This window comes from Zalophus californianus, chromosome 6, assembly GCF_009762305.2.
Source record: "Zalophus californianus isolate mZalCal1 chromosome 6, mZalCal1.pri.v2, whole genome shotgun sequence".
NCBI lineage: Eukaryota > Metazoa > Chordata > Mammalia > Carnivora > Otariidae > Zalophus > Zalophus californianus.
In genome coordinates, this window is record NC_045600.1 from 134,742,202 (window position 1) to 134,765,928 (window position 23,727).

Consider the following 23,727-nt stretch of genomic DNA (forward strand, 5'->3'; position numbering starts at 1 on the left):
AACTAGATGGGCTGCCTGATGATGGCAGCAAATGAAGTGCCAAGACTGCACTACTCTGCTCCTTCCTCCAGGCTACTTTCATTCATTACAATATTCCTAGAAGCAAAGTACACTTACTTCTACAATATGTTTCACTGATCTCATATGGAGCACGTAAACACATTAATGTCTAAAAACCAGTCTGCCAAAAGGGGCCAGATGCACTTTTCCACACCCTGGTAGTTTTTATGGTCGCTGGCTCACAGCAAGCATTCCATCCTGGGTGGCCAGCAACAACCCTGGAAAGGTGCACCTGACTTGTTTGGCCTCACTGTTACTAACTGCTACCCATCACTGCTTCCTCTCCAAACGGAGAGGCAAACACACAGGCCGTAATCTTCCTCCACTCCAGAAGTTTATCAGGAAGAAGAGAAAGACATCTGCTATTTCCTTCAAGTGAGTACTATTATTCACAGGACATATTGCTGATTCTGCACAAAGCAAAGTACTGAACTAGCTGACATAGTCTTTTGTTAAAATCCAACTTCTGAGTTCATTTCCTGAATGCTTGTTAAGACAGGACAGCCAACCCTTTAGTAGTTACTGCTGGCAAGGGGTTAAAAAGTTACTTGCATTTAATCCTCATGACACTATACTAAGAAGCAGAAAGTTATAAAATCACAAATTTACATTACTAAATAAGAACTAGGATGCAAATACTAAATACGTGCATTCTTCCAAATGGAATTATCTGAACATCTCTTCTGGAAATTATTTCTCTGTATTACAGTTTTGCATATACTTGCTTCATGTTCTTCAAGCAAAATCTCTGTATAGATGGTCATCTTTGTCATCCCTCCCCAAAAGGACATGTATAATCACACAATATATAGATATTTGTAAAAGAATGTTTCCAGGATGAAAAAACATTCCCAGCATTAGTATTAAGTGGAAAATAGTACCCAAAAAAAAGGCCACTACATAAGAAAAATGAAGAACAGGTGGATAAGGAGCTTACCGTTCAAGAGGGAGACCGAACTTCTTATATGCCTTGATGAACCTGAGAACATGATCAATAAAACACATTAAAAAACAGACGCTTTAGCTCTATTACTGCAAACATATCCTGTGGTGAAATATGCTACACACACTGTGTCAAAACAGACTGAGCCCAAACCACGGAACTGCCACGAAATAGAAGAATGCTGAATGTCTTTGAAACTGGTCCACTTAAAATAATGAGTGCTAAAGATGCAGTCAAATTAAAAGATCAATGTTATTCTCAGTGACTGATCAAGAAAATGTTAAGGGACTTTAACAGAGAACAGTGACCTAAATCTAGTATTACCCGTTTTAGAAGGTACAAGTTCACGGAGTTCAACACGTAATAAATGATTCAACCACAACTCCTGTGATAAGACCCCAATACGGTTAACTGCTCTATTCAGTTACTGTTACTACCAATTCCATACAGTAAGATTTATTATTTTCTGGTCAATGACACAACTATAAGATTTTTAAGACTGCCTCAATACTTTTGGGAATAAGGCAAAGTAAAATAAATATGTGATTTAAAACTTCTTAGACAAAACTATTTTGGAAACTCTGCTGACTCCTCCTGCCCGACCCTGTCTCCAAACAAAACTCCAATCAATCCTACCACAAGTCTCTACCCTATACTACACACCACAACCGTGTCATCTGCTACATCACAGTCATCACCGTAATCAGCCACATTACTAAAGTCATCTGGTTAGGTAACAGTGTAAAGCGAGATACTATGGGCGGATAAATGGAAACAGAACATAGCAATTAAAGAAAAAGGGGACGGGAATGAGTAGGCCCTCAGCTGAGAAACAATACTAAAGGAACAGCATGGACGCAAGGATTAGGAAAGCATTACATGGGAAAGTGAACGTGAAGCTTATTCCTCAACTCTACATGTCTCCTTCTTAATATATACTGAAATATTTTATGTGTGAAATAAGGTACTTGGGAATTAGTTCGAAATAATACTAGGAGGGAGAAGCATTTCTGGAATGGTGGAGTAAGAACCTCTGAAAATCTGATCCTCCATAAAAGCAACAAGAACACTGGCAAAATATTGTCAAGATGGACTTTGTTAGAACTTGAAATTAACCAAAGCCTTGCAACCATCTAAGGAGCGTTTACTCAAGCAAATGGCTGGATCTCAGTAGGAACTGAAAGCTCTCTGGCATTTTAACTTGCTCCCCTCTCCACGCTCCATGACAGTCTTGAAACCAACACCTTTCAACTACAGTGGTTGTCCAAAGCAGCAGCAGAACAGGTCTAAACCTACTCCAAAGTTCTATTCCACAAGAACAGTGCTATTTGACCTGACAACACCCTGAGAAGCTCCATTCTCAGGCTTGCTTTACTTGACCTCTCTGTGAAAACTACTGTCCATAGTTCATTGGTGAAAACAATTAGAAGCAAAGGTTTAAGACCACAGCTGCTTCGGGCAACATTACCAGGTTGGGATAAGAACAGGATGACCAAAACCTGAAAAGGGAAAACTGATGGGAATGTCCACAGGGAGCTCTGAAAAGCTGACATGTTCCTGAGAATCTATAAAATCACACATGAGCAAGGCTATGTGAGTGCACAGGAAAAGACCTACCTAAGAGGTTGTTCATCTCTCACCTCCAGCCGGCCCAGGGCTCTGCACAAGCAAGAACTTAAGGGTAAGGCAGAGCTGTACAACGCCTGCCAGAGCATTGAGAACATGCCCCCGATATACACACGGAGCCCTTCAGCGAAGGCTGGTAGACTTATTGGCTCAAGGCACTTCAGGAAATCTCTGTCCAACCATTAGCTAATGGCTAAGCTAGATGAGCAGAGGTTTGAAACCACATGACAAAGACTAGTTTCACAGAACTAGTCCAGGAAAGTTACTAAATGAACAAAAAGCAAACAGCAAACACAACAAACTGGCTGTCAAGGGAAATTTGATTTCCACACTTGCCACATTAGTTACAATGTTCAGTTTTCATCAAAAAATCATGGAAAACACAAAAACAAAAAAGGCCCATATACAGAAAAAAAAAAAACAATAAAAATGGTCCCTGAGGAACTCCAGAAGTTGAACTTAAAAAATGGACTTCCAAAACAAGAAATTAAGACATTCCCAAATAAACAAAAATAAAGAATTTGCTGCTACCAGACTTGCCCTAAAAGAAATACTAAAGAGTCCTTCAGGCAGAAATCAAAGTACACCAAACAGTAACTCAAATCCACACAAAGAAGTAAGAGCCTCACTAAGAGTAACTGAATAAATAAATATAGAGACAGCATAAATGTATTTGTTTGTAAGTCTTTTCTTCTGATTTTTTAAAAAACTGCATAAAGCAATAATTATAGAACTGTGTTGACAGGCTTATAAAGGGTAAAGATATAACTTCTGTGACAACAGTAACACAGAAGAGGGGAAAGGAATGAAGTTATACTGGAGTAAAATTTTAATATACCATGGAAGTAAACTGATGATAATCCAAACTAAACAATTCCAAGTTAAGGTACTAATTATAATCTCCAAGGCAACCACTAGAAAAATAACTTGGAAAATATAGTAAAAGAAACTATACAGGAGAATAATAAGAAACACAAAGAAAAACAAGGGAATTAAAATGGTGTATTAAAAAATACGTAACACAAAAGATGGTAGTAATGGGGGAATAAAGGAACAAAAAAGACACAAAGGAAATAGCAAAATGCAGACATAAATTCTATTTTATCAGTAATTACATGAAATGTAAATGTGATTAAAGACTCCAATCAAAAGGAAGGGACAGAATAGATTTTTTAAAAATAATAGAACTATATATTTTAAGAAACACAAGCTAGATTCAAAGAAAGGCATACTGAAGTGAAAAAGATAATGTGCATACAATATCCAAAGGAGAGCTGAAGTGGCTATATTAATATCAGATTTTTAAAAATGAACTTTAGGACAAAAATTATTTCTAGAGACAAAAAAGGATATTTTATGAGGATAAAAGGGCCAATCCATCAGAAGACACATTAACTATAAAATGCATGCACCTAGAAACAGAGCCCTAAAATACATGAAGCAAAAACTGACCAAAGCAGAGGGAAGACTAGACGATATAACAATAACAGGTAGAGACTTCAACACCCCATTTTCAATAATGGCTAGAACCACCAGGCAGATCAATAAGGAAATGGAATACTCAGATAACCCAGAATCAAACAAACATCTGTAGAATACTGTGTCCACCTACAGCAGAATACACATTCTTTTCAAAATAATACTGAGGGTAGGAGGCGAGGGGATGTTACATAGAAGACTGACTACAAATTCAAAATGGTTAAGATGATAACATGATAAATATGGGGGGTATATACCCTATTCTTTCAATGTTTATGTATATTTACACTTTTCCATAATAAATTAAACAAACAAAGAAGAAAAGAATAATTATAACATTTAGGGGAAAATAAAGACTTCATGATTTAAAGTACACTGACCTAGAGAACTATCTGATATAATTATAGTATGGATTGGATCATAAGGCTACCTTCATACTATTTTCTTCAGCCTAAAATAAAAAATATCATGCAAAGTGTTTGGAAAAATGGCTTGGAAGCAACAATTTTAGATCTTCTTGGAAGGCGATGTGTGTGAATTAAATACCAACAAATGCACAGTAAATATGGACAATAGATATCTAAAATCAACTACAGGTGGAAAAAGACTACAAAACAGTATGCCGGGTGTGCTACTAATAAACCAACCACCACCACACTGGTATCAGTACTAACACTGACAGGAACTGAACTGGGGACACGAGGGGTATGAAGGCAGGGTTTATCCATTTTTTATATTCATACTCTTTCTTTTATATGCATAGACACGTGTGTGTCTCTATGTATGTTTTCATGTATGTATTCCTATTTGTAAATAAAAACAAATAAGGAAGGCTCAGCCCAAGTCTGCCTCCAACTGTCTCTTTTGCCTTGGCTGGACTTTCTTTGTGAAAATGCTCAGAGTAACCAGAGAACAGGAAGAAAACAAGAAGAGCTGAGCAAATGACAAGAGAGTGCTCAAGCGAGGAAAACCCTAGAGGGTAGAACCTTCTGGAGACTTGGGGCATGACTCTGGCCCCTGCCTTCCTTGCAGGTACCAGCCTCTGCCTGCCCTGTCTTCAGTGTCAGGAATGCCATCAACCCACGGCTCACAGCACACCCTCCACACACACCCCAGACAGACAGCAGAGCTCCACCAACCTGCGGATCTCTGCATCGGTAAACCCCTCGACAAGGTCCTTCCGCACGCTGCGGGGGCGCCCTCTGCGCTTTGGCTTCTTGTCGTCATCAGAGTCATCTGTCTCGCTCTCAGAGGCAGAGGATCTCTGTGCCTGCCTCTTAGACTCAGTGTCAGAGTCACTGTCATTTGTCTGAGCCTGAAAAGGCAAAGTCACATTGTAGCAAGTGCCAGGTGCAAGAGGGAAAAGGACTAATTCAGCCCATCTGAATTCTTTAATACTCGGGAACTTTTCATCATATCAAAGTCCATTTTCCTTTATGAAAATAAGGAGGCAGGTGTCACGTAAAGAAGGAAGACCTGCTTGGGACAGTCACCTTTCCGGAGACATACTGTGACGTAATGACAAATGAAGTGGAATAAAAATATTTGAATTGTAGGTTCATATTTACTTCCTTAGGTAAGTTACCCCTTTGTGACTTTGTTTTCCATTTGTAAAATGGGGATAACTATTACTTGGGTTTGCATGACGATTAAGTGAGTCAGTAGGTATAATAGCACAACTATACCTGGCACACAATTAGTGCTCAATCAATACTAGTTACTATTAGCTAATACTGATTTGCTCTGGTCTTGGACAAATCTACTATGTCCAACAAACTGGGTGATAAAACTTATTCTACCTGCTTCAATGTTGTTGCAAAAATCAAATTAGATCATGTTTATAATGGTTCTTTATAAGCTGTGAAGTATGTGTATGTTCTTTGTTTATGGTTATATAGTCTCTTACAGTAAGTATTTAAACCAGTGCCACGAACAAATACTTAAAGGCAAAAAGACGTTGGCCTCTGAAAGTCAAAGGCACTGTCAATTAGAACCAAATCTTTAGGATTATTGGTTCTGATCTCAACAGCAAACTGCAAATGTCTGCCAAACTCAAATCCCAGCCATCTACCTCACCCAGGGCCAATTTACAAAGATCAAATGTCCCACAGGTGTACGCAGGGGCACACCAGTTTCCCATCTCCCTCCACGGTTTCGTTATAACTGCCTCCAATCCCCAGGCAACAATGCGAAGCCTCCTTGAATAACCAGCACTTCTGTAGCCTTTACAACAGAAGAGGTCCCTTCTTATCTTTCATCTCACTCAATCACCTTTTTGGTGGAACTCCGAATTCGGGGCAGCATGTAAATTTCTTCTAGCTCCTTCTGACGCTCTTCCTCCTCAACTTTTTTCCTTTGCTCCTCCGGAATGATCTCATCCCAGTCCTTGTGAGGACGCTCTTCCAGCTCTTCTTCGTCTTCCATTGTCGCAAAGTTGGCAACCTTAGAACATGGACAACTCACTGTCTGACATGTCCCTATTTCCCAAACACTGCCTGGTAAAACACCAACTCACCCAGCATTTTTAATCTAAGTTAAGACACTATGTGTAATATCAGAACTCCTATGATATTATACAACCAGATAATCAATTTTCTGCTAATCTCTCCCTTATCCTCCCCTCAAATCATCTTGCCAAACCCTCAAGTTCATCAGAAATATTACTGAGAATTAGGGAAACAGGTATAAAGATATAAATTGTCTTACAAGCTTTATGGAAAGACTTAAGTCCTACACATTTTTTTTTGTTTTTTTTTAAAGATTTTATTTATTTGACAGAGAGAGACACAGCAAGAGAGGGAACACAAGCAGGGGGAGTGGGAGAGGGAGAAGCAGACTCCCCACTGAGCAGGGAGCCCGATGTGGGGCTCGATCCCAGGACCCTGGGATCATGACCTGAGCCGAAGGCAGACGCTTAACGACTCAGCCACCCAGGCGCCCCTAAATCCTACACATTTTCTAATAAATATGATACTAATTGGAAAATTTAGATTTACTTAAGATTATCAAATGCTGAATACTTAACACCAATCCATTAATGAAGTTAGTTCTAAATTATAAATTGCTACTAAATAGCACTTATTTGAAACAATGCATGCTTCAAAGCCCTAGCAATCACTAGCAAACTACCTATCTTACTCATTTTTATCAGAAGTACAGAAACTAAAGGTATGTAATGATTTCATATACTCAAAAGTACACTGTTAGAAATAAACATGAGAATTTAAAATGCAAAAAATTGAAACAAACCTAGAAGAACACCCCATTTATGACATACCAAATATTTAATATCTGGCATCAATTTCTACTGAAAAGATATACCTATCCTGGAAGGAAAACCACCTAAGCATATGCATTTTAAAGCCTCAGCTGTGGTACACAGACCCATCTACCAGCTCTGGCCGGCCTGTGAGCAGTGCTGGGCAGCCTCAGGCAGGGGGCTCCACATCATTTTTATTCCTTCCCACCTAGTCTTTAAGGCTACAATCAAGTACAAAAGAACTTTTGGAGGTTCCATTCCTCAAAGTCATTTGGAACGGACAGTGAAGTCAGAAGATTATGACTTTTGGCCACAATTAATTCTAACTTCCACCATAGATACCGTGATCTTCACGATCAGATTTTTTTAAATTCCAAGACAAAGACAGCAAGTGTTAATTTCTTAGACTGAAAACTTAACATTTTTTGTTTTATAAAATGAATCATTTGACCAATCTCTTAAGTCAAGTGCTATCGGTAATTACTTTAGATCTGACTTTTAAAACAGCCAGGTGAAAATTACATAAATGGTGTAAATATATATATTAGTGGTTCACGCAGTTGGGAAATGAACTTTTCTGAGGGTGCAGAATGGTTAAGGGCCACATTAATCAGGCCAGACCACCTGTCTAGGATATAATCACAACTCCACATATGCATAACCTTAGGAAATCTACTTAGCCTGTCTGTGCCTCAGTTTCCTTATCTATAAATGAAGAAAGTAATATCTGATTCATCCTATGGTTGTAACAGGGCTTGACACACACAGTAAGAGATACAAGTATCAGTTATGATTACTTAAGAAAATTATAATCTTAAATTATCTAAAAAAAAAAGCTTTGCTGTGTTTCCAACATGTTAAATTAGGGTTTAAAAAAAGAGAGAGAAAGGAAAAAAAATAAAGTGTTAGTGGAAAAAACAAAGTCAATTCAGTTGAAGCACTCCAGAAATAAAAGAGCCCCTAGGTAGGCAGACTCCTACTGTTAATTAAATCACTTGACCAGGTGCTAAAATGTAACAGCCAAAAGAGCTTTGGCAAGGCAAAAGTCACCAGCTGACCACTTTTGATTAATCTGTTAATATGCAGAAATTTTTATACCTAAATCATCATAAAATATTCTGACTAAAACATTATCATGAGGATTACTTCTCTTTAAAAGGGAGCAATGGGTGGCTCAGTCGGCTAAGTGTCTACCTTCAGCTCAGGTCAGGAGCCCAGGGTCCTGGGACGGAGCCCAGAATCCGGCTCCCTGCTCAGCAGAGCGCCTGCTTCTCCCTCTGTCCCTCCCCAACTCAGTTCTCTCTCTCTCTAATATATAAAATCTTTAAAAAAATAAAAAATAAAAGGGAGCAATAGTCCTAGAAGTGGAGTCCAGTTGAAACAGTAATAATTTACCCTCAACCTCAAAACACACCGACTCTGATCCTAGAGCTCTCTGGTCTATTCAGTTCCTTCTGTGTTCTTCCTCGGAGACAACTTCTACTTGTGGCCAACACTGAATCTCATCACACAATACTGTTGCCTTCCAAACACCTCACCATGTCTCCCTCAATCCTACAGAATGTACTGAACTTAACCATCACTGGAACCTTCAGGTCTCTCCTGCTACTCCAACCGGTATGGAACGAACCCATCCCAATTCTTTCAACCATATTCTCTCTCACATGAGATTGGGAAACCTTTGCCACTTTGACTCTCCTTAGTCTCCCAAGCCCATCTTCCACTTTGGGACCATGAAATGATCAGTCCCTCTGACCTCAAGTACTTGCTGGAGAAAATCATAGGACCCTGCTGACAAGCTCCAATGTGAAGTCCTACCTTCCAAATACAGCTCACTCCTTATCAAGTTCCTCCTTCCTGGCACCACCTGTGGCTGTCCCAAATCATTTCTACTTTAATTACTGGGAATTATGGTCACGAAGGAATCAATCCCACCTCTTCTCTCCCCTCCTATTCCCTGAAATGTATTTTCCTTTTTCTTTTTGAAGACCAACTGCGCCACCTGTGTTTTTTATTACATCCCTTCCAGTCTCTTCTAAGGCAATGTACTATCAAATTTTCCTTCTTTCCTTAGAACCTTCAATCTCTCCCTATTCTCAAGCATTTTCCTCAAACTGGAGACATTGTAACATCTTTCAAAACCCTCGCCTTGACTCTTCCATCCTCATAAATCACCTTCACTATTCTCTTTATGAGCTTTTAAATTAACTCCACACTCAATGCTGCCACCTCCTCCTTCATCTGGTGCCCAGCTTCTGCACTTAGTCCTGATCTCACTTAATTTTCTGTTATATCAGATACTTAAAAAAAAAAAAAAAAAAAAAAAGCCCATCACCAAGTCATCAAGAGCTTTCTGTCACCTTGTGTACATCTGACCTCTCTTTGTCACCTGATTCTATCAATGTCTCTCCCATAACACATTCCAACTTCCCAGAGCTCCACACTATCTGGGTCTCCACCTATCCCACGGATGCATATTCTTCCCTCTTCGCTGACTTTTCCTCTGTCCACTGACTCTGGGCAGGACAGACCACGTCAGCGATTACCTCCATGCAGAAGACTGAATCTACACTCACAACGCGCCTGGAACTCCAGAGGAGAAAGAAAGGAGTCAAGTTAGGTAAAGGAAAAAGTAAAGCGCCTTGCACATGGGAAGTACTCACAGACATTAGTTATTATTAGTTAATAAATCAATGCTGAGGACTCCCTCCCACAATAATTTCCATACCTTAAACTGTGACAGAAGCTCATCTGTTGCACTTGTTGACACTTCGTTCTCTCTGGTTTCAGCCAAGCGCAAAATTTCATCTATGTCCATTTCCTAAGGGACACCAACAATACAATGTGGTAAACAGGCAACAGTGATCAGTGGACTGAAAACACTTGGTGCAAATAAACCATATCTCCTTTCTGGGATCCCATTTACCTTTACAGTATTCCGATTTATATCCTGTACCTCTAATGTCTCAAACTATTATTTATACAAATGACAAGGTGAACTTCAGAGATGACATAAAATACAATTGGAATTAAAAAGAGTAAGGACAGAATCCTCAAATGTTTTTCTCTTTCCTATTCTATTTAGTAAGAGCTTTGAGCTCTATAATAATTAAAAAAAAAAAACCCAACTATATCCTTCAAATAATTACTATTCTTTATAAAAGCCTCCAACAGATTCAAAATCTGCTTCCAGAAAAATTAAGACTCTCACAAATACTTGTCAAAAAAGTTTTTTCCTCATTGTTAATTACCTGAGGCTCTGACTCCTCCCCTTCCAGTTCTTTGAAGAGATCCTCTGCTCCAAATTTCAAAATAGCTGTCAGCTCTTCTTTATTAAAAGGATTTGAGCTGTAGAAGTAAAATGTAGTTGTAATCTCTCAGGAATGTCAAACAACCACCATGAAGTTCTACTATAAAATAGCTACCCTTCATAAAGGGGTGAAATTACTGGTGAAAATATAAATTCTGCCAAGAAAAATGATCTCTCAAAGATTTCATTTTTTTTAATCCCCAGGATGCGTCTGTGATGGTAAACCTAACCCAGCAGAAGACTAGAAAATGAATTATTTTCCTGATGACTCATCTATTACATGATTAAGCAAGAAACTTAATTAGCAACATGAAAGAAGAGAGTTCTTTGCTCTTTTGTCTTTTGACTCAGGAAGTTATCATTCACCAAGCATTTTCAACCTTCTCATCTCTGGTCTAAAATAAAAGAACTAGGCTTTTTCCATTTAGGTTACTCTTGAATGGAAGATTATCTGAAAATATTCTATTTAGGGAAGGGCTCATTTGATTTCCACCTGTGACGCAAGCTGTAGGACTGCCACAGAAGACACTGAACAATTTGGTCAAAATGTAAAGTCAGTCAGAGAAATAGCTGTGCTTCTAAATAAAAGTCTACTGAAACTTGACTATTTTCCTTCTACACCCTTCTGTTTTCAATAGGAAGAGTAACAATCTCCACACAAACATTTTTACCAATAGTAAGAAACCAGCTGCCAACCCGATCTGGCAGACTCTTACTGCTGATAGGTTCAGGCAACCCTGCGCTGGGATGAAAGCCTAATGGAGGACACACAGTGGCTGCTGTGTCGTACGTCACACACAGAGCCAAAAGCAGAAGATCAGAGAGAAGGGCAAGAAAGACAGAGGGAGAGCACATGAGCACAGGGCTGAGACGCAAAAAAGAAACAACAGAGAAAACCGATAAAATGAAAATTACATCTTCTTGTGGTCCTGGCTTGGCCTCTTCTAGGTAATTAATAGGTAATGTCAATTATAGAGAATCCTATTAGAAGGATGAATTCTATCAAATGCTGATGTAAAATCACAGTTTGGCTCTGACCACCTCCTCCACCTGGAACTTACTTGGACCTTCCCGAGTTGTTTTCCAGAACCGTCCGGCCAGTGGTATCCATACGCTGAATCACCAGATGGTCCAATACCATCTTCTTTTTGGCCCGTTCGATGATCTCCTCCTCCACAGTCCCCTTTGTAACCAAGCGGTAAATATTTACCTATAGAAAAAGAAAATGTATGTTTATCACCAAAAAAAAAAAAGCTACCTCTGTCTAAAACCAAGAGGAAAAATAGGAAAGACTTATTCTCTTCTACCAGAAATGCCTGTAAGCCATTCATCCAAACAGCTTAACTAGATACAATATTTTTACTGTAACAGGTTATAATCTTAAATAAAACTGCCTCTAAAAAACTATTACAGCCTATTCTAATGATAAAAATTTTGTTAAAGAATAATCAGTTTCACTGATGGAAAGTTTCACCAAAACCAAACCTTTGGCCAAGTATGAAACTTAGGAGTTACCCGATACTAGAGCAGACTTTAAGATTCGCACGTGAAGGAAACAAGCATGTATTTCCCCAACGTAGCTCAGAGCTACGTGTATAATAAAAGTAGACCACCTTGAACAACGAGAGATTATTTAACAACTTATCCACATTAAAATAGAGAAACATTCCAGTTGTGAATCTATTCATCATCGCTCTTTCTTGGAGTAAACCTGAAAGCCACTGTAACATAATTTTCAAACAGGAAAAGAAAACAGTTCCCTAATAAGTTCATCTTAGCCCCAAAGACATCTTCTCTGTACTAGTTAACAGACAGGCATCTACTCTTGGGGAAATGAAAGCAAAACAGGAAAAAAGCATTTTACAAACAGCCTGAAAAGGCTAAATAACACACCCCCTCTACCGCCTCCCCCAAACCATGTCCAGATGTCTCTCCCCACTGACCTGCTTCTTCTGACCAATTCTATGGGCTCGGGCTTGTGCCTGCAAGTCGTTCTGGGGGTTCCAGTCAGAGTCAAAGATGACAACTGTGTCCGCCGAAGCCAGATTGATTCCCAGGCCACCAGCCCTTGTCGAGAGCAGGAAACAGAAGTCCTGTACACAATGCAATATACTACTTTATGCAGTGGCCTTCTCAGAAACAGTTTCACAGTCCAATAAGCCCTTATACCTGGAAACCCCTGCAGGTGTGAAGAAAAGTGAGATATGATGGACAAACTTTATGGAGGCTACAAGAATGCTAGGGATTTGATGGTAGAGTGAATTTTCATTTCATTAAGCTGAAAGTCAGTGCAGGGAACTAAGGAGTAAAGCTGATTCCGATAAGTCAACCAGAACAAAAGAATTAGTGTTCTCTCCTGGCTAAAACTAGTGTTACAAGCAATTAACAAAATCCAGAAAAACTTAATTAGCAAGGGGATCATTTCATTCCAGCAAGCTGCCTACACACTCATTCTCTGCATAAAGGTAGATTACACCACATAAGGTAATAAGTCGGTATAAGCAAGGATACTTTATTGTTAGATGGGTGAGAAACACAACAACACTGCACCAACAGATCATGTGCTGGGACTGCTGAGAAGCACAGGGTCCTCAAGCAGCACGGCACATGCACAAAGAAAACAAGAGCACATGTGGCTGAAGACCCCCGTGTGGGAAAGATTCAGGCTCTGACATATTCCGGGGTTTCCACAGCAATGACAGACACTGAGCAGGCATGGTATACCTGCCTGCATCTGAGAGCTCAGAAAATATGGGGCAGAAGGCAGAATATAAATTACCAGAGAAAAGAAAGCCACAGAGATTTCTATTTTTACGGCATTTGATCATGTATGTCAAAGGCTGACACCCTTTTGGCACACAAGTGATACTCAAAAGCTGGTAGTTCTGAGTTGTATTCTGATCAATGGGTGTATTTAATATACACAGACACAATGAAAAGCTCTTCATATTCTAACTACACTCACCAGCATCCTGCCACAGAAATAAAAATGGAGAGAATCGTCTCAGAAGAACTTTAAACAAATGCTGAGGCACATATACTCTGTGATCCGTGGGAGAGATACCAAGTGCCATCACACTCTAATTTACAGAAGCCTACAAGTAAATAGTGGACACCTGAGAATGAGATACCTAAATCAAGTAAAATCTGGGGTCTGAATAATCATATAAACAATTTTCACTGTCACTCCTTTTTTTTTTTTTTTAAAGATTTACTGGGGGCAGGGGGCAGAGAGAGATGGATGAGCTGAGGGAAATGCTGAGCATGGAGCCCAACGTAGGGGTTGATCCCAGGACCCTGAGATCACGACCTGAGCCGAAACCAAGAGTCAGATGCTCAACTGACTGAGCCACCCAGGCGCCCCTTCACTGTCACTCTTTACCAAAGATAATGTGACTTATGTTATTTGTGTCCATTATCAAATTGAAAACAAACTCAATGAAACACAATGCTCCTAAGGGTGAGATGGAAATATTCATCACAAATAATATGAATATAAACTGCTTTGGGAAATCTAGCAAAGTGTATCAAAAACCTTTTCTAAATGCTTGTACACTCTTAACACACAACAAGAAGTAAGTCATTAGGTTTAATTAGCAGGTTAAATAATGGTACAAGCATGAGAAAACATTAGAAACTAAAATTTTTTTAAATCTTTAATGACATGGGAAAAATGCTCACAGAATTTTGAATAAAAAAATGACAACAAAACTATATGCAGAATGATCCCAGATAATCGGTTTCATCTATTATGAATGGAAACACACCCGAATGATGTGAACAACAGAAGTTGTGCAATTTTTCTTCTTTGTACTCTTCACTATCTTCCAAATTTTCTAATTGTGCATATAACTATTTCCCCCAATGATAAAGTATTTAATTTTTCTTAATAAAAAAGGCTCAGATGTGCAGAATAATGGTAGAGAACCTGTATTCTATAAATAGCCATGGGGTGAGAATTGAGAATTATAAAGAAAAGGCAGCTTTAATAATGTTTCTCTGAGAAAGGGCAATATGAAACATTCATACTATTTTTTTTAAACTAAGAGTAGGGAACACAAAACCAGTTTGAATAAATACTAAATAATAATACTAGCTAGCATTTACTGAGTGCTCACTATGTAGGCAATGAGCCCAGTGCTTGCTGGGTGCTGGTCACTGCATTTAATCCCCACAGCAGGTACTGGAATTACCATGATTTTACAGGAGGAAACAGAGGAGAAAAAGAAGGGACGGGAATTAAGAGGGTGAGCAGTCTTCAGTAATTCAATTCCTTTTCTCCTGAACTATTCAGAGCCTCGGTTCCGTCCAGATTCACACCCAAAGCTCCGCAAGGAGAACTAACATTTTAGGCTAAAGCAGCCAGAATGCTATAGTCTAACTGGGACCACATGCATTTCTAGAGGCAGAAGACGTACCATTTTGGAGTAACAGACACAGAGTTTTTAAAGCCCTACAGAAAGCAGAACATGAGGTCTGTTCTGTCTATATGAAGTAGTGGCCCAGGCTTCAGAAGCACTCATGTTCTCCCCAAAACACTAGTTCTACTTCTGGCTCTCTCCACTGCCACCTTCACCCGCACACAGTGCTGCAGCATTATCTCCACGGAACATCTTCTCCCCCACTTCTCTCACATCCCACAGCATTTCACAGCTTGGTATACACAAGCTACAATGTTACCATGGTTTCTCACTTTTCCTAAGCATCCCTTCTGTATGTGCCTTAAAATCACTTTAGAATGCAAATCCAAGCTGGACAACAGAACTTAAGCTGTATCAATTGTACCAGCAATCCAACACATTTGAGCCATGGCCAATATACTTCTCAAGCCTCAGTCACCAAAAAAGTACAGATCAGAACCTTCTGTCGTAACATACATGTCAAAATTAATCCTACTGGCCAGCCTTCCCGACTCTTGCCTTGCTGCTCTCCCAGGCCCAGAAATTTGGTATCTGGAAGCCACTAGAGAACACCCACAGTTGCTATTAGAACTACTCTGTCACTAATCCAGACCAGGGCAGATAAACAAGCATGCATATGCTTTTCTGGAGTAACAACAAAATTAAGAGGCATCTTTTATTTTAGTGATTTCTCATTTCCTTCCCAAAGCAGGAGAACTTCACTGTGAACTGATCCTGAAACGAAATACATTAAGCCAGAAAGGCTTTCCCCTGGAGAGAGAGCCCACACTGCCCAAATAATAAAGCCATGCATGGTGTACCTCAGACCCATCTGCATTGAAGTGGTCCAGTGCTTGTTTTCGGATCTCTCCCTTGATGGAACCATCCAGACGCTGTAAAAATAGACCAAAGAAAATCATAAGGTAGGACTATCAGCTATACTCAGAACAGAACACCAGTCTTGCAACCTTTATCACTCCAACACCCACTTAGTAAAAATAACTGGAATGTACTGGCAACATGCTGCCAGGGGACTGTGCTTAAGCAGCAGACCCTACTTGTCCAGTCCAAGCTCTCCCGTTACAAACTCAAGGTCAGAAGCTTCTGACTCAGAGGGCTATCTAGGTTTATCCAAGGATCAGAATGACTGCTAGGACCTGTAACGAGAAAGACGGCAACCCACACTGTGCTCAGAAACGGTGTTTGCTTCCATATCCGTAGGCACTGAAGAGATTAGGTCACTGCACCACTGCTCACCTAATTAGCTCAGGCAGGAAATGATCCTTCTCAACTAGTATGACTACAAGTTGCACAGTTATTAAGTGCTACACAAACCAAAAAATCATTTACGTAATTGTTTGGAAACATTTTGTCATAACATTTTATTAAAATTAAGTTGATCATATATTCCAGCCTTTCCAAAAATTACACTCTGAAATGTTTAAGTAACCAAAATGCATATTTAAGAAAGCCTCTGGCATTTACTAGTTCTTTTATTAGAGTTATGTGTCAGTTCTAGGCCCCAAACAACGTCACCATGGAAAACCACATGTCAAATAAATACCTGAGAATTATTACCTGTATGCTATACATATAAAGTGCTTATTGCTTACTCTTTAAAATCATTTTCACATGTCTTCCCCTTACAATCACATCTTGAGATGAACAAAATACCTCACTTTGCAGAAGGCAAATCTGACCCAAGAGGTGATGTCAGCTGCCCAGTGATGGGCGAGTGGCTGGGGACATAGTCTGTAGAAGGACCTACCTCTCCCCAGCTCAGGGCTCTGCTGTCCAGGCCCACCTGAACACAGTCAAATCACACCAGGGAACCCCCTTTCTTCTTTGTACCAACTCTACTCAGAGCCTCAACCCACAGATATGTTTAAATGGCAGTTCACTGCCTGTATTTGATATCAAAAAACCCAAATGCCTTCCTTTTAATATTCCCATTAACAGAAGACAGCAGACATGACAGACCCAAGTGGACTCCAGCCAAATATTCCCTACAGAGAAAAGCAATGCATTCTTACTTTACCTGATAGCAAATGTTTAGCTTGACCTGAAAGCTCAAAGAGATCTGAAGCACTGAGAGACAACAGTCTTTTTGCAGTGTGCTCGGTCTTTCTTTTTTGTTTTTATTCCTAAAATAACCACAGTATCAAACCATATTCTAAGACAGCTACTGAAAGACCACATAAAGTATTTTGGATAGGACAATATCTTTCAGGACATTTTTAAAAGACAATCTGTTAGTGAGCTTAAAACTTGGCCTTCTTAAGGGAGAATCGGAGAATCACTGACCCCAGTTTCTTCGATACAAGGATAATTACGTAAGTTGGTTGAACAGTCCAACCAAAGAAAAAATATTAAGTCAATCTTAAAAATCAAAGCACTATAAAAATATTATGCCAAAAGTCAAGAAAAATAGCATACACATCCATAAATAGATCAAAGAGAAATTTCACACAGTCTAACACCCAGAAAAAAATATTGTGTTGAAGAAACTCATTCCCCCTTATCTTTTTCTTCTTATCTTGTAGGAGACAACTGAATGAAGATGAAAATCCCCAGTAACAATCCTACAGAGAAGAGGGGGCCACCACCACCTGCTTCAGGGACCAGCAAGCTTTCACGTGCACGGCTCTGCTGAGTTCCCAGCCCCACAGCCAGGGTCAGCTTCCCCCCGGCGTGAACGCACAGAACTATTGCCTCTCTTTCTTCCTAGGATTTAGGCTTCTGGAATTAGGTCCACACCTCCTTCCTCTCTACTCTTACCCCAAAGTTGGAGCTGGAAGACATCATCTAACATCCTTTCTCTTGTCTGCTTTTCCTCTATTACCATCTCCTTACTGCCCCCCAACCCGAAAAGCAGAATGACCTCCCATGCCCACTTTCATTATAGGGTAGCTTAAAGGTATGGAAGTAAACATAAAGACCCTCCTAGAACCTTCGTCTCAATTTGTTTCCAGCTAGAAAATCTGTCTCCTAATTTTAGGATAATTTAGCAAGCAAAGCATACAACCTGGTGGGAGGGAAGCAGAGAGGGACTCCAATCACTGAGCATCCTTACCTGGAAAGGATAGTGCTTGATCGTCAGATACTCAGCCAGGATGTCCAACATTCTGACCATCTGGGAGAAGATAAGGACTCTGTTGCCCCTTTCTCGAAGTCTTGTCAACAGTTTATCTAATAAAATCAGCTTCCCACTGCTCCTGATCAGGGACTAGAGATTGAAAAGACATTCCGATTATCACACTCAAACCCATACTTCAATCTGCCCTTAACTGCTAAGAGTTCCTAGCTTGACAATCTTCCTTCAACTTGGTGAAGCCGCGTGCAGTCCGGCTGACAATTCCTGAAATGCTTTTACCTGGCATCTGCGACATCAGACTTTCTGTATTTTTCCTAGTGAACTTCCCTCACCAATTTTCAAAGCTTCTTCTGATGCTCCTTGAAGAGTCATCAGAGGAGGAAAGAACTTCTACCAACATTGGAGGATTTGAGAACATAATTATAAACAAGGCGGCCACGTACCAAGAGAACCTCCTGCCCATTCTCTCGTTCGTTCTCCTCAGGGGGCTTGATCAGGTAGCAGTGGTTACAGCACTTTTTCAACTCCATCACAATATTCAGGAAACCGGATGTGCTGCCTCTTGTCCCTTTGGCAAGAGCCTTGTAATTCCTGGTCAGAATCCATCTGCAGATTAAAATAATGATGTTCTTCAATTAGAATAAAGAGAGAATCAGAGGCCTCAGAAGACTGAGAGAGAGAGAGCAGTGTTACTGGAAGCACAAAAACAAGAACATAAAAGACATGAGACCATTAAGAAGGCATGGAGGGATGTGGTATTCTGCACCTCCTCCCACCTGTCTGGGACTGCTCACATCTTTGGTCTGATTCAGAATGTTAACCACAGGGTAAACACCGCTCTACTGGGCATTTTGATCTGAGCACAGAAAACTAAAGGAAATAACAACAATGAAACATATATATACACACATATACACACACACGTCAAATAAGGACGGTCACTGAAGCACTCTTTCTCACAACATACAAACAGAAGGAAACTAACAGGAGGAGACTAATTAAATTAGGATTACGATCAGATGGAAGCTATGTACCCATTTATAAATTGTTGTGAAAGGGCATTTTACACGATAAAATGCTCATGGTAACAATGTTTTATATCCAAATTTTAAAAAAGGGAAGGAGAAATACATATGTATATCCACATGTAAGCTTTAACCATACACTATAAAATATTAAAAGTACTTTTCTCTTTTTTTTTTAAAGATTTTATTTATCTGACAGAGAGAGACACAGCAAGAGAGGGAACACAAGCAGGGGGAGTGGGAGAGGGAGAAGCAGGCTTCCTGCTGAGCAGGGAGCCCCATGCAGGGCTCGATCCCAGCACCCTGGGATCATGACCTGAGCGGAAGGCAGACGCTTAACAACTGAGTCACCCAGGTGCCCCTAAAAGTACTTTTTTTCCTGAGCAATGGAATTTCTTTACACTGTTAGCAATCCCACTGTCAGGACTCTACCTCAAAGTAGAATGCTCAAGGATTTTCACTGAAGCCTTATTTCTAAGAGTAAATTACGTATTTGAAGCAATCTAAATGTCCACCACTAGGGGGCTGCGCTGAATAAACTAACTATGCTACAGATCCACAATGGAATACTACACAGTTGTAAAAAGAAAAGAGGTCTACTGTGGAGGGTTTTTCAATCATTAAGTGAAAAATATAAAGTACAGAAAAATGTATATGGTATGCTGTCGATGTAGGAAGGAGGAAGACAGCAAATAAGTTAAAATGCATTTGCTTGTGTTTTAAAAATTAAAAAATAAAGGAAAGGTAAAAAATAAAGAAAAGGTAAATTAAGAATTTTAAAACTGGTAATTACTATTACCTAGGGGAAAGAGGGGCCAGAATGAAGGGGACAAGGAAATAAGCTAGATATCTGTGAACACAGCACGCTTTGTAGCTTTGCCTTTGGAACTCTACAAATCCTACAACAAAGCCAACTTAAAAAAAAAAAACTAAAATGAAATAAATGACCCATTGTATCTAGCTGGCAGCCTAACTACAAGTAAGAAAAACTATCTCAAAGTACTTTAAGACTCATCCATTTCTAATGGAATATACCTTTAAAAACAAAAAAATACCAATAAAAATTTTTGTCCTTACTCTTTGTTATTCACATTGCTGATGGTAATCCAGGCACTATTACTACTAAGACCGTGTGTGTGGTGTTAAATAGGTTGGTGCCGTTAAGAAGTGGAATTTTTGGTATGGGTATAAGACCATTAAGATCAAAGAAAATCTCTAAGTTGTACTGTTTAACTGGAAAAAAAAAAAAGTCATGATGTATTTCTTATCTTTAAAAACAAATAAAAACAAAAACAAACAAATTTCCTAATTCTGTCCACTGAAAAAGCCTGTCAGTGATGTCTAGTGCGGCTGCAAGTCACAGCTCCCATGCCCATTCTGAGGTCTCCAAATTCCACTTTCCAATAAAACAGTATGCAGAGCTTGTTGGATATATGGCTGACTCCCGCTGTGGAGCAGGAAACAAGATGAATGTGAACATTTTATTCCAGAAAGCAAAAAGCTCTGAGCTACAACTAGGATTATGTCAAAAGGACTCCAAACTCACTTGAATAAGCTCCTCCTGGCTAAAAATGGAGCCATTAGACCAGGATTATAAAAGAACAACTGTCACAGAATAAAACATGAGTATGCTTATCGATGAATTTAAAATCATATCAGAACAAATCTCACTAGTCGAAGGGTCAATATAACCTATTATTTCTTTCAAAGATGTAAAAACACCAACATGAATGGACCTTAAGCATATTATGCTAAGTGAGATAAGTCAGACAAAGAAAAACAAGTACTGTATGATGTCATTTATTTGTGGAATCCGAAAAAGCCAAACTCAGAAAAACAGAATGTAAAATAGTGGTTACCTAGAAATGGGGGAATGAGACAGATGTTGTTTAAGGATATGAACCTGCAATTAGTAAATAATCCCTAGAGATCTAAAGCACAGCATAGTGAATACAGACAACAATATATGCTAAGAGGCTGGAACTTCAACATTCCAACCATTAAAAAGAAAGGGTCATTATGTCATGTGATAGAGGTGCTTAACTATCACTACAATGGCAACCATCTCATTACATATAAATGTATCAAAGTAACATGTTGTACACCTTAAATTTACACATTATATGTCAAATATATTTCAGTTTAAAAAATAATAGAGGCAGGGAGCCTGGGTAGCTCAGTCTGTTAAGCGTCTGCCTTTGGCTCAGGTCATGATCCCGGGGTCCTGGAATCAAGTCCCACATTGGGCTCCTTGCTCAGCAGGGAGCCTGCTTCTCCCTCTGCCTGCTGCTTGTGCTCTCTCTCCCTGCTTATGCATGCACTCGCTCTCTCACACAAATAAATAAAATCTAAAGAAAAAAAACGAAAGCACATTGTATACCACCCCCTGTCCCAAACCCAGCTTTCTGCCTGTCATAACCTAACCAAGTCCACAACCTGCCCAGGCCACGTGGAGCGCCAGAAAGGAGAGTGTCTCCCCCTTGCAGTAAAGAGCTGAGCACTTTTCCTTCTCAACTGCCACAGTGCCCTGCATATGCCTTGGTTATTAAACAACTCTGTACTGACCCCTTGTCTCTACTCTGTCTTCCCTCTTAAGCAACACTTCTGGCAGGAACACATTCCACTCATCTTCAGACTCCCAGTATGTAGCGGGATGCCTACCACACTGCAGAATCTTAATAAATGATTGAATGAATAGCAGAGAAGAAACAGATGAATGAATGAAATATGCCTGTTTGTTGGAGGAGGATTAGCATTAACATTACTTCATACGACCTACAGAATGAAAAGTGCTAAAGTGCTATGCAAATTCTCACCCAAATAAAAAAGAAACAACAATAAAACTTCCTCTTTCTAACCATGAATATACTGCTACTCACATCTGTGTTGAGGCATCATTGAAAAAAGCAGTTTGTCAACTGTGTACCTCATGGCTTCCTTGTACGGGTGCTAACTGTGGTGCAACCCAGCCTGCAGCTTACTTGTAATACTGCTTCTGCAGAGCCGACATCTCCACCCTGAGGATCTGTTCCACTTTGGCAGGAAGGGATTTCTCCACGTCCTTTTTGACCCTCCGGAGGAGGAAGGGCTCCAGCACCTTATGGAGACTCTGGTAGCCATTCTCCCTCCCTTTCCCGTGGTCCTCTTCAAAATCTTCCCAGAATTCAAACCTGGAAATAAAACAAGACAGCATTTGTTACAGAAGCAACCAGGAAGGGGGAAAAAAAGCATTTTTCAAACTAAAATTTCAATTCACTAAATGGAAAAAAACAAATCTGGAAAAAAAAAAATCTCTTCCCTATAAGGAAACATAAATTTTACCAGTCGCTAGCTCATGGACACAAGAGAGGGGAAAACAAAAAGGAAAAGGAAAACCAACTGAATCAATCTCATCTGTCTACAATGTGGTAACATTAGGTTTCCAATGCTCAGATTGGGTCTAGAGTTCACAAGACATTTCAGTATAACATGCAATGAGTATATAAGCATAGATAAGTTATTGTCATGAAACATTCTGCAGAAAAATTAATAAGCTATCTTTAATAAGCTGCAATTTCTCGGGAAAACAAATTCAGAGGTAAGAGAATAACTAGTGGCAATATTACAGTTGTCACCACGTAAAGGTGAAAGTTTGTTACACAATTTCCATCAATAACCTTCACTGTTCCTAGATGAAGAAATGGATTATAATGACAGGAAACAAGACTCTGGCCCCCAAATAAAAATAGCAATACAAGTGATACCAATTTAACAGTATTAGAACTTGGGGACACAAATGTTACTAATAAATTTAAAAACCTGTCACCATAATAATTCTGCCTCAATTCTATAGATAAAAGTTTCTCACGTTTAAATCTTAATTCAGTCATCTCTGACTCACTAAAGCAGAAGTCCAGAATAGGTCACTGTGAACAGATTTCTTTCAAAAAAAAAAAAAAAATTGAAGGAAACTTCTTTTATGAGGACTGAAAAAACTGTGCATTGTCCTGCCACTAGAAGGCCGGAGAAGCACCTGGAAGAACCAGCTGGACCCTGTGTGCAGACTGATGCTCAGCTGGGGAGAGCAGGCCATGGAAGGAGGTTAGAACCGTAAGCTTCCCAGTCTGCTCTCTGACAACCAGGCAGCCCTCCTCTGCTGAGACCAGTCATGCCCCACAAGACAGAACATTACCCAGAGTCTGGAGGACTCGAAAGCATCTGCCCTCTGAGGTCGCGACAGCAAGTCAGAGCGCAGATGCCAGCACCGCCACAGAGCACAACAGCGTCAACAGAGTCTGCTGCTGTTTCTGGACGGACAAATGGCCACTCATGTCAATCAAGTACTGGGAGGTGGATCAACACCTCAGCCTCAGTAACACCTGGTAAACACACGAAACAGCCACCTTCAGAGAAGCAGACAAAAAGACCTTTGGAGTAGAAATCTAAAAACATCACTAAAGCTTACAAACTGATAAACCTAAGCATATTTTGTCACACTGCTATGCAAATACTCCGGGAACAAAACTAAATGATGAATTAAAACCAGTAGGAG

General features: G+C 39.7%; 1 protein-coding gene across 3 annotated transcripts in view; it reads right to left on the reverse strand.

The window, feature by feature from the left end:
* CHD2 (chromodomain helicase DNA binding protein 2) overlaps nt 1-23,727 on the reverse strand; it is a 117,835-nt gene that overhangs the window by 33,023 nt on the left and 61,085 nt on the right. For all 3 annotated transcript variants that reach the window (XM_027569799.2, XM_035727930.1, XM_027569805.2), the window contains 11 exons: nt 22,178-22,366; nt 18,615-18,777; nt 18,151-18,303; nt 15,899-15,970; nt 12,621-12,770; nt 11,739-11,887; nt 10,619-10,715; nt 10,096-10,188; nt 6,380-6,550; nt 5,248-5,423; nt 998-1,039 (listed from right to left, as the gene is read on the reverse strand). In XM_027569799.2, coding sequence (XP_027425600.1) covers nt 998-1,039; nt 5,248-5,423; nt 6,380-6,550; nt 10,096-10,188; nt 10,619-10,715; nt 11,739-11,887; nt 12,621-12,770; nt 15,899-15,970; nt 18,151-18,303; nt 18,615-18,777; nt 22,178-22,366 — 1,455 coding nt within the window. The remainder of the gene's footprint in view (nt 1-997; nt 1,040-5,247; nt 5,424-6,379; nt 6,551-10,095; nt 10,189-10,618; nt 10,716-11,738; nt 11,888-12,620; nt 12,771-15,898; nt 15,971-18,150; nt 18,304-18,614; nt 18,778-22,177; nt 22,367-23,727) is intronic.